This window comes from Pseudopipra pipra, chromosome W, assembly GCF_036250125.1.
Source record: "Pseudopipra pipra isolate bDixPip1 chromosome W, bDixPip1.hap1, whole genome shotgun sequence".
NCBI classification, from domain to species: Eukaryota; Metazoa; Chordata; class Aves; order Passeriformes; family Pipridae; genus Pseudopipra; species Pseudopipra pipra.
Window position 1 is genome coordinate 35,592,707 of NC_087580.1, and position 11,777 is coordinate 35,604,483.

The 11,777-nt window shown below is 52.6% G+C and overlaps 1 protein-coding gene across 1 annotated transcript; it reads left to right on the forward strand.

Annotated features, from left to right (window-relative positions):
* The first annotated feature begins 4,744 nt into the window (after nt 1-4,744).
* Nucleotides 4,745-5,856, forward strand: LOC135405015 (olfactory receptor 14J1-like). Its single transcript, XM_064639736.1, has one exon. The coding sequence runs from the start codon at nt 4,745-4,747 to the stop codon at nt 5,744-5,746; it is 1,002 nt and encodes a 333-aa protein (XP_064495806.1). The 3' UTR covers nt 5,747-5,856.
* The last annotated feature ends 5,921 nt before the right edge of the window (nt 5,857-11,777 follow it).

The following is an 11,777-nucleotide window of genomic DNA, read 5'->3' on the forward strand; positions in this document are numbered from 1 at the left end:
CAGCTCCGTTCCCTTCTCTGGACACGCTCCAGCCCCTCAAGGGCCTTTTGGCACTGAGGGGCCAGACCTGGACACAGCACTCCAGGTAGGGCCTCCCCAGTGCCCAGCACAGAGGGGCAATCAGTTCTCTGCTCCTGCTGGCCACACTCTTCTCCACAAAGGCCACGATGCCCTTGGCCTTCTTGCCCCCCTGGCCACACTCTGCCTCATATCCAGCCCCTGTCAAGCAGCACCCCCAAGTCCCTTCCTGCTGAGCAGCTCTCCAGCCCCTCTGCCCCCAGCCTGGAGCATTCCAGGGGTTGTTGGGAGCCAAGTGCAGGCCCTGACTTGGCCTTATTGATCCAGCCTGTCCAGATCCCTCTGCAGAGCCTTCCTGCCCTCCAGCACATCCACACTCACACCCAGATCAGTCAGTCTCCCAAACAGGACAAAGTCTGACCACCAGCATCCAGGGTGTCAGTTCTGCTGCCCCGTCCTTCCTCCACCTAGAATGGAAAACTCCATCATTTTGGGGTCTCTGTACCCGTCGGCTCCAACCACCACATCCCCCACCAGTCACAGAATCATGGAATGGTTTGGGTTGGAAGGAACCTTAAAGAGCATCTCAGTCCAACCCCCTGCCATGGGCAGGGACACCTTCCACTAGACTCAGAGCTCAGAGCCCCATCCAACCTGGCCGTGAACACTTCCAGGGATGGGGCAGCCAGAACTTCTCTGAGCAACCTGTGCCAGGTTCTCACTACCATCACAGTCCAGAAATTCTTCCTAATATCCCATCTAACCCTTCCCTTTCTCAGTGTGAAGCCACTGCCCCTTCTCCTGTCACTCCAGGCCCTTGTCCAAAGTCTCTCTCCATCTTTCTTCTTGACTCCCTTCAGGCACTGCAAGGCCACAATTAGGTCACCCCAAAGCCTTCTTTTCTCCAGCCTGAACAATCCCAATTCTCTCAGCCTTTCCTCACAGCAGAGCTACTCCATCCCTCTGATCACTTTGATGGTCTCCTCTGCACTTGCTCCAACAGGTCCATGTCCTTCCTGTGCTGGAGCCCAGAGCTGGAGGCAGCTCTGCAGGGGTGACAACATTACAGCCCTGTGTGTTCCAGCAAGGACATTGTAGAACCTTATGGAACCCAGGGACCCTTGTGACACTGTAGGGCCTTCTGGAGCCAAAGGAACCCTGGAACACTGTGGAATCTCATGGAATCAAGGGAGAATTGTTCCATGAAGGGCATCATGGAACCAAGGGAGCCCTGAGACATTTTGGGACCTTGTAGAATCAGGGGCCATTGTGACACTGAGGAACCTTGGGGACTCAGAGGCAACTGTGACACTGCAGGGCCTCATGGAACCAAGGGAGCCCTGAGACTTTTCAGAACCTCATGGAATCAAGGGGCCACTGTGACACTGCAGAGCATCATGGAGACAAAGGACCCCGGGACACTGTGGACCTCAAAAAATCAAGGGCCCATATTGGCACTGTGGAACCTCAGGGAATCAAGGGGCCATTGTGACACTGCAGGGCTCATGGAAACAAAGGAATCCTGGGACACTGTGGAATCTCATGGAACCAAGGGGCCACTGTGATATGTGGGGCCTCCTAGAACCAAAGGAGTCCTGAGACATTTTGCAAACCCATGGAATCAAGGGTCCATTATCACACTGCAGAGCCTTACGAAGCCAAATGGACCCTGTGACTCTGTGGAACCTCATGAAATCTAGTGACTATTCCCACACTGTAAAACCTCATGGATACTCTCAGGTTCCCATTATGAAAATTCAGCTGCCCAAATTCAGCTGCAAAGGAGACCATGTGCCAAAATCAGCAGTCCAGTTTTGATTTAACAGTAAATAGGAGACAGAGAAAGAAACAGAAAGAGAGAAGAAGAGAGTGGTGGGAAGCCAGTGAGAGAGAGACAGAGATGAAGTAAATGTATCACACCATGGAGATCCCTGAGGCTCCCACCTGTCCTTCTTCACCCTGCTCTGCTTGGTGGAGGGTCCCCAAGTTGTGCTTCTGGGCTATCACTTTTATACAGCCCAAGCCCCGGGTATTCAGGGGGGTAGATGCTGTTCCCACAGCTTGGGCTGGCACATCTACAAGGACTTGCTTCCTTTCCAACAGCTTTCCATGGTGGGAGTTTTGCCCAGTGTGCTTCCAGTCTGCAGGTGGGAATCTTTGTCTGGATGGGTTCCCCAGACCTGCCTTACCAGCCCTGGCTTCCTGTTGGGGCTGTCTGCTCTTTCCCCCAGTCTGCACAGTGCAATTCTGTCCTGGGGGCTACTGCCAAAGCTTCACCTCCCTTTAGGCCTTGGAATTAAAGGTCTTCCTGTTTGCCACCAGTGCTTATGTGTTGTGGTGCCTTATGGGATTTTCCTGCTTTGACAGTGTTTTGAGACAGTTCATTGTGCCCTTCAAGTCCTTCCATGTGCACACACACACACACCACTCTCACCAGTGTCTGGCCCTCCAAAGAACACAAGACCTGAGGATTTGTAGCTCCCACTCCAGTGGTTGGTACCTGGACCTCCCTCCGTACCCAGAGCTCAGAGCTCCCTTGTGCCAGAAAGTTTAAAGATGTGCCTCATTCTGCCAAGACAACCCTTGGAAAAAAGTGTCCCTCTGTGTTTCCTGGGATAAGAGCACTCTATTTTCATCTTCCAAAACCTTGGAGAGGTCCCAGAGATCTCCTAGGAAGGAATTTGGGGCCTCAAGCACATGACCCGTATATAGAGGCTGAGGACTCAGGGGTCAGTGGTGCAAAGATTGAGGACAGTAGAGGAGTAGCCTGAGAGGTCTGGAAGGGGGGTGTCAGAGCTGGTGGAGCTTTTCTTCCTGTCAGAAAACAGCCTAAGAAAGAACTAGTGCCACCAAGGGCAGCTGGGGTGGCCTAGACTGGTGACAAGAAGTAAGAAATTTCCCTCCAAGATCACTGTTGTGCTGCAATGTGTCACAAAGAAGGACTCTGGATGAGCCCAAGGCTTTGTGTGTGCAGGAAGAGCCAGGGAGGACGCAGAGATGTCAGTGCAGGAAGGTGCCAGCCAGGTGGGGCAGCCGGGGGGATGACGACAGCCTGCAGGGAAAGGGGCAGGGCATGGACACCGTAGGACAGCCTGGGCTGGAGAGGAGACAGGGAGGGGGAGAAGCTGAAAGGCCCTGACAGAGCCACCTTCTGCAGGCCTTTGGCCATGGCTGCTGTCTGTGCCCCTGATGCCAGGAGGAGGGGAGTGCCCCTTGCAGCCCTGGGGCCTCAGGGCCTCCTTGTCCCCGCTCAGCAGCCTGGCAGGTGCCACCCCATGGTCCTGCCCTTGGCATTGCACATCCCACATCCCAGTGCCCCAGGAAGAGCCTTGAGGAATGAGGCAGGGACAGGATCTGCCTTCCCAGGAGCTGGGGGTCAGGGCTTGGTCCTCTGGATTAAGGAAAGAAGTCATTGTTTATTCAGCATCAGAGCCACCTTTCCCTTGCTTGTCCATCCTTCTCATCACTGTCTGCACTTCTCTGCTCTAACTGGAACCTGGGGACACTTTCTCAGTTGTGTCCCTTAGTGAGACTCATTAGCACTACAAGAAACTTCAGTGTTTCAATCTCATTTTGACTTCTTGAAAAGTTGTTTGAACTTCTTCTCAGGGACTGAGTCTCATGTAAACAACATCAAACCTCCCAAGGGTCACTAAATGCCTGGGGCTGTTGCTGTGCTGCTGAGCTGGGCTGGGCTCCTGGCACACAGGGAGCTCCTGGCAAGCAAGAAGAGCTTCAGAGAGACAGCTCTGCTGGTGAGCAGCTCCTCTGCACAGCCCAGCAGGGCTGAGGGCACTGCCTGCAGCACCAGGGGCAGGGGAGTGAGACAGAGAGAAGTTAAAGGCTGTCAGATGTAGAATGATGCTGAGACCTCACTGGGGGAGAATTTTAACAGATCTTGGCACAGGAAGTGTGTTTATACAGGGCAATGGGACTGCAGCTTTTGGAGGCATCTGGTAAAGCTGGCACTGCCCACCAACTACAGATTCTGTAAGTGCAACTCTGAGACTATCTGTAGTGTAGAGGAGGAGGACATGCTCAGAACTTCAGCTCCCTCTCAGAATATTTCCAAGACAAAGATTTTTATAAGGCTAAGGAAATTTCCTGAGATTGTGTTTCCAGTTTCCTACTCTTGAGGAATGGGAGGAATAAATCATTAAGAAAGTATTAATTTTGACAAGTCCCCGAGACATCTGAACTGTGAGTGCTCAGTAGGTCTGTCTGAGCTTCCTAATGTGCTTTCAGCCACTGCTCTGCCTGTGGGCAGCACCAGCATCACCTCTACTAGACCCATCAGGACTAGTCTGAGATGTCCTTTTGCACCTGCAGTCGGAATATGACCCCTACCAGTGCAGCCTGTGGTGCTGGGGAAGGAGCTGAGTCTCCTTAAATCAAATGCCATCATAGGGACACTTGGCTGTCTCCCTGAGGTTTCCTTCCAAGTTGTGAATTTCCCTCCAGGTTGGAAACCTGTCCCTAAACATCTCCTTGTTATGTGAAACCCCTGTACAGAAGCACAGTGATGCTAAAACAGAGAAAATGCTGTTGAGTAGGGACCCAGCACTGGAGCTGAAGGAAGATCTCCTAGGAAATCAAAAGGCTGTCTGTGTGTGACATGGGGAGTATCTGTAGAATACAGCTTTGACTTTGTTTAGCTAAGTCCACGCTAACTGGCCTCTTACTGTCTTCTTCTCCTGTGTTGGAAACAAACACCCAGAGGCAGCAAATGTCCAACAGCAGCTCCATGCCCCAGTTCCTCCTCCTGGCATTCTCAGACAGGAGGGAGCTGCAGCTCCTGCACTTCTGGCTCTTCCTGGCCATCTCCCTGGCTGCCCTCCTGGCCAACGGCCTCATCCTCAGCGCCGTAGCCTGTGACCACCACCTGCACACCCCCATGGGCTTCTTCCTGCTCAACCTCTCCCTCACAGACCTGGGCTGCATCTGCACCACTGTCCCCAAAGCCATGCACAATTCCCTCTGGGACACCACAACCATCTCCTACATGGGATGTGCTGCTCAGCTCTTTTTCTTTTATTTCTTCCTCTCAGCAGAGTTTTCCCTCCTCACCATCATGTGCTACGACCGCTACGTTGCCATCTGCAAACCCCTGCACTACGGGACCCTCCTGGGCAGCAGAGCTTGTGCCCACATGGCAGCAGCTGCCTGGGCCACTGGCTTTCTCAGTTCTCTGCTGCACACAGCCAGTACATTTTCCCTGCCCCTGTGCCAGGGCATTGCCCTGGACCAGTTCTTCTGTGAACTCCCACACATCCTCAAGCTCTCCTGCTCACACTCAGGCTACCTCAGGGAAATTGGGCTCATTGGGGTTACTGTCTGTTTAGTGTTTGGCTGTTTTGTTTTCATTGTTTTCTCCTATGTGCAGATCTTCAGGGCTGTGCTGAGGATCCCCTCTCAGCAGGGACGGCACAAAGCCTTTTCCACGTGCCTCCCTCACCTGGCCGTGGTCTCTCTGTTTGTCAGCACTGGTGCATTTTCCGACCTGAAGCCCCCCTCCATCTCCTCCCCATCCCTGGACCTGGTGGTGGCAGTTCTGTACTCAGTGGTTCCTCCAGCACTGAACCCCCTCATCTACAGCCTGAGGAACCAGGAGCTCAAGGATGCCATGAGAAAAATGATGACTGGATGCTTTTCAAGAGCAATAACCTGCCTCTTTTCTTCTGCACAACAGTCATTGTGTAACCATTTACTGGCCCAGCCTGCTTTCTAAAGCTTTTGAGAGTGGTGGTGGGGGCCATTTCCTACATTTTTTCCTCTTTTAATGTTGTTAACACAGAAATTTATTCTTCATCTCATACCTAATTCACTCTCTAACTCTTTGTTTTGCCCCACAATTGTGTAAATGAGGGATCATTCTTTGTGTGCATTTAAACAAAATAAAAGTTCCTGCAGCAACTTCTTTGTCAAACATCTTGCTTTTGTTATTCTGTACATGAGGAATCACAGTCTCTGAGTATAATAAAGGACTTGAATTCTGTTTTCCTGATTTTCCCTCCAACAACTTCCCTGAAGCAGGAGGGCAGTGCCTGTGTGCAGAGGAGAAGGGGTAAAGAGTCCTGGTACAGGAGCACTGCCAGGGAGCAGCAGCTCTTGGCCTTCTCAGAGATGCTCTTTTTCCACTGCCTCCCTCTCCTTTCTGCTCCTTGCCCAAGGCCTGAGTGCTCTGGCAGCTCAGTCCCTGCTGTGTGTCAGTCCTGTGACCATGGGCAGGGACAGGCCCTGGGCACTGCTGGCACAGAGCTGGGCTCCTTAACATCATTTCCATCAGGAAAGGGGATCCCCTGGGCAGTTCCTGAAGACTTTGTTCTTTTTGAAAGGTAGGTGTAAAGAACAAGGCCAAGGAATAGACTCTGCAAAGTCTCATTGCTTTGCTTCTTTCCCCATTCAGTCCCTGCAGTGAGAGAAGCGACTCACTGGGGTACTTGAGGGACTGAGGGCTGGGTCAGATGTTCTGTGCTGGTGGCCAGTGGCAAATCGTCTCCAAGACACCTCCCTGGGGCTCTGCAGCTTGTGAGGGCTCTGATGGCAGGTGAGGACTTGTCTGTAGGAAATCAGGAAGTGCAGGAGAGCACAGAGGATCTGCAGGGACAGCCCGTCCCATCCAGTCAGCAGGGAATGGAGCCCTGGAGCAGAATCCTGCCCAGGGTGGAGTTACCCAGAGATGAAGTCCTAAATCTGCCTGTGAACTGGTAAAGGAGAGTTCTGCAACCCCAGGGGACGCAGCAGGAACAGAGAAAGGGCTCTGGCCAGTGACTCGTCTGACCCACAGTGAACTCCCCTTGTGCCTCCTCAGTTCAGGGGGGGCTGTACCAGAGCCAGGGGTGGGCTTTCCAGGAGGGTGTCCTGAAGAACTCTCCAGCCCACAGGCTGCATGGAGTGGAGCCCTGCCCTGCCCTTTGTGCCATTGGAAACAGCCCATGGTCCTGCCCAGCCTTGTTCTTGGCTACTGAGCCTTCCAGGACTATGGCAGAGGGTGGAGAGGAGTGATCCCCATCCTGCTGGGTCTGCTCCCCACCCTGACCAGCATGGCCAGTGCAGGCTCAGCCCAGGGTGCCACAGCCCCTCCCTGTGCAGAGCAGCACCTCCAGCTCAGGGCCCTGCAGGGGATCCCAGGCTGGGATCTGCAACTGGCCAAGGCAGCCTGGACACACTGACCTGGGCAAAGGGATGTCCCTGCAGAAGAGCAAGGCAGCATTTCTGGGCCTGCAGAGAGGAATCCCTGACACAGAGACACCTCTTTCTGCAGCCGCCTCTTGGGACAGGCTGCTCTGTCCCTGGGTCAGGACTCTGGGCTGGGCTGGGCAGAGGGGCTGGCACTGAGGGGCACAGTCAGGCTGTGCTGGGCATCTCCTGGAGGTGACACCAGGGCTCCTGCAGTTTCCCTGACCTCCATTTCCTCCTGCCATGCTGAGTGTCCAGCCCCTGAGCTGATGGGGATGCTGAGACTCCTCTCTGTGCCCCAGGAGCTGCTGTGCCCCTCAGAGGGGCTGGGGCTGTGGGGGGAGTGCCCAGAGCTCTGCAGCACCCTGGGCTGGGCACTGCTGTGGGGCCAGACCAGACTGGGCTGCTCCACCCATTGACCTCTATAATGAAATCACTTCTAATTTTCTCCTGAAGAACCATGAGAATATGTGTTGTGTCCTGAGCAACTAGACTGGACCTGTAGGATAATATAAAAGGTTCTGGAGTCAGGGATATTGAGAAGGCTGGGCAATGTCACTGGGAGACCTCTCCCAAACCCTTGGAAAGGCCAGAGCCATCCCAGAGCTTCCTGGGGCCTTGGCAAAGGCAGGCATGGAACCAGTCTGCAAACAGGGCAGCAAGGAGGGTTGGCAGAGTTCCAGACTGCTCAGGCTCAGCAGGGAAGGGGATATGGCAAGTCCTCCTGCAGCCATTCCCAGGCACTGGAAGGACAAGGCAGGGATTGCAGAACCCTTGTGGGAGGAAAAAGAAGGGGATGTTGTGTGCCCAGACTTCAGCAAGGCCTTTGACATGGTCTCCTGTGGTCTCCTTAGAGCCAGACTGGTGAGAGCTGGACTGGACAAGTGAGACATGTGGTGAGTGGGAAGTTGAATGACTGATGAGGGTCAAAAGTCATGGCACAAATTCCTCTTGGCAGCAACTCCCAGGTGACATCCATCAGGGGCCAGCCCTTGACCACTCCTATGGAACATCTTTATTATGTCTCTGGGTGATGGGATGAAATGCACTTTCCACTCCTTTGTGGATGATGCCAAGTTGCAGCGAGTCTGTGAGAAACCTTGTCCAGTTAATGGTGACTTGTACAAAAAATGTGGTCAAGATGACTGAGTTGGATAAACTTGTCTTGCCATCAGGTGCCCAGCAAGGCCCAAGACAATGAAGAAAAAACTCATGGGTAAGAGGAAAGGAAAATCAAAAGGAGGGAAAAAGACCAAACACAACCAAACCAAACCCAAACAAACACAAAATGACAGAATATGCTGAGGTGGAAGAGACCCACAAGGATCATCCAGTCCAACCCAACTGTTCCATTGCCATCTGCCCCCACCCCAGCAGGCTCTGGAGCAAACCACGGCTGAGGTCCAGCCCAGCTCTGCTCTGACAGAAAGAACCTGCAGTCAGAGACAGGAAGAGGACAAAGTCTTGTTTGACCAGCCTGAGGAATAATGGGATCAAAGACCTCCTCTGTTCCTGGGCACTTGAATGACCCTGTGGATCAGGTTTGGTAGCAGGGAGGGGGCTGCAGGTTTCCCTTAGGGAAGAGGAGATCAAGAGTTGACTCTGTGTCAGAGAGAGCCAGTTTCAGGTGGCTCCAAAATGGACCAGCCAGTGCCCAAAGCTGAGACAAAAAGCAATTCCAGAGGCACCTCTGTGATAACCCTTTGGAAAAAAGATAAAATCCAGGGTGCTGGGACCCAGAGGGGAGTGAGAGAAATGTGGGAGAAACAACCCTGCAGACACCAAGGGGAGTGGAGAAGGAGGAGTGAGAGAGAGCCTTGATGGGCACCTGGCAGCCAAAAGCCAACCCCCCATCCCTGAGAGCCACAGCTCAACCCAGCACAAAAGCTCCTTTAGGTCTGGAGGTTCTTTGCAGCAGCTTTTTAGCAGAGCTGCCAGCTGGGCCATCAAAGGGGATGCTCAGCTGGGTCTGAAACCTGTGTGATCTTTGTCAGCCTTGGCTCTGTAGGAATGAACTACAGAATCCTAAATAGTTTGTGTCAGATGGGACCTTTATAGGTCATCTAATCCAATGAACAGGTTTACGTTCAACTAGATCAGGTTGCTCACAGCCCTTTCTAACCTGGCCTTGAATGTTTCCAAGGGTGGGGCATCTATGACCTCTCTGGGTGACCCATGCCAGTGTTTCATCACCCTCAGTGTAAAAAATTTCTTCCTCATATCTAGTTCAAATCTGCTCATTTCTAGTTGAAAACCATTACCACTTGTCTTATTACAAGTAAGCCTGTCCCCATCCTTCTTATAAGTATGATCTCAGGAGCTCCTGACAAGCCTTGGCCAAACCAGCTGAAGAGCCCCTGGACTGGACCAGTGGTGTGGGGAAGTGTCCCTGGACTGGACCAGGTGCTCCTGGATGATACAGGTGGGAACAATCCAGAGTGGAAAAGTTGGGGAACACAGGATAATCAGTCATCCCATGAAAGCCTTGGAATATTCCCTGCTTGAATCGCGACCCAAATGGAACAGTTTGGATACAATTCCCAAATAGTTTGGAAACTCCAGTCATTCCTGACACCAGGATGGAAATTCAGCAGATAACTGAAGCCAGTCCCCTTGGGAGCCCATAACCAGCAGTGCTGAGGGAGGCCCTGGCAGCTCCCCAGCACCTCCCTCTCAGTGAGACACCTCTGGCAGCCTCTCCCAGCTCGGGAACCCTCCAGTTTGCAACACTCCAAAGACCCTCGCTGATGCCCAGGACAATTCTGATGCCCCTCAACAAACACTCCTCCAGCTGTGACCCTTGTCTGTTGGGAAACACAAAGGGATTTGGGGGAGTGTTTCCCTGACAACCAGGAGAATTTGGGAGAGGGACCTTTGCACACCCAGCTATTGATGTGTCCACACATCTCTGCCTGGGTGTGGGTGTGAATTGACTGTGGTGGGAATGTTGTTTTTGTGAATCTATAATTGTCACTGTTAAAATTGTAGCAAATGCTATTGAACCACTTGATAATTGTTCAATTGGTCAATGATTAAATGCTACTAATGTCTTTTGCCTCCTTGTCTTTGAATCAAAATCCTTTGCGCCCTGACCCTCTTGCATCCCAAGGCTCTGTGTAAATCATTCCCTTTCATCAAAAAATATATTTTTTGTGACTTCCACTTTAAAATCTTCCTCCTTAGCTAAACTACAAAACAACTCTAATTAGTTGTTTATGTCTTGAAGACTTGAAGACAACTAAAGAAAGAAAAATAATTTGGTTTAAAATGTTTTAATGGGTTCCACAGTGTGTTTGGAGTTACATCAGCTGTCAGTCCAAGATGGGCCATGTCAGAACTGGTGAGGTAGGGGGGTGAGGAGCAAGGCTGATCATCCAGGGTCAATGTGGATCTCCTGAGAAGACACTCAGCATCAAGATCACTTGGAGAACACATCTATCACCTCTTCTCTGACCTTAAAAATATCCATAATTGATATAGTACAAAAAAAGTACAAACTTGGAAGACTTGTTTTGAAATTGCCTTGAAGACAATTAAAGGAAGACAAAGAGATCCTGAGGGATTTCTGGAATTTAATGAGCCCCACGGTGTGTTTGCAGCCCAGCCCATGATCCTGAGGTACTGAGAGAAGATTGAAGCAGCTGCTGAAGAAGTCAGAAGCCAAACTCCAAGTGCCTTGAAGCATTGCTGGGCCCCACTGAGGGCAGGCACTGACAAAGCCTCCCCAGGGACTCCTTGGAGCAGCTCCTTGGAGGCCAGGAGTGCAGGCAGACAAAGGCTCTGGGCAGGCCCCTGCAATGCTGAGCAAAGCCTGCCTTGGTTTTGTGGAGCACAAAGGCCAAGGCCTGAGCCCCAGGCCCTGGCCCAGCAGATCCTGTCCCTCCCGGCTGGCTCAGGGCTGTTTGGGGGGCACTGGGATGGGAGGGGGAGGAACAACAAAGGCCCAAAACTGGGCAACCCCTGCCAGGCTCCTGAGGGAGGGGCGAGGCAGAAACCAAGGGCAGAACCTGCCAGGAAAGTTGCTTGTGGTGGCCTGAGTGGCAGAGGCAGCTGCCAGAGGCAAGGGGACAAAGGCCTGGGTGCCTTTGGGCCTTGCAGCCCTGCCAGAGCCCTTGGCCATCTCTCCTGCAGGCTGTCCTGCCCTGGCCCTGCTGCTGCTCTGGCCTTGCAGGCTGCACACACCCCTCCTGCTTTCCCACCCCCTCCCAGCAGCATTTCTAGACCCTCCCTGATGGCTCTGCACCAGCTCTGGCTGTTCCCTGGAACACAAAGCCATGGGCTGATCCTGACTCCCTCTGGGGCACCTCTTGCAGCACAAGGGTCACTGTTGAGTGACATTTCTTTTTCCTCACCTTCAGTCTGAACCATCACTGCTACTCTTTGTGGAGATTTTATTCTATTTTCAATATGGAAAAACCTCCATCCTGTCAGATCTCCTCTAGACCCTCTCCAGTTCTTCCTCATTCCTCCAGAATGGGGAACCTCACAGACAGACAGACCAGTCCAGATGTGGTGACCCCAGGGCTGAATCCAGGGGGGTGACAACTCCCTTGTCTGGGTGCCCACACTCCCCCCAAGGC

Coding starts and splice junctions, on each gene's coding strand:
- LOC135405015 (XM_064639736.1), top strand. CDS start 4,745: ATGTCCAACAGCAGCTCCATGCCCCAGTTCCTCCTCCTGGCATTCTCA.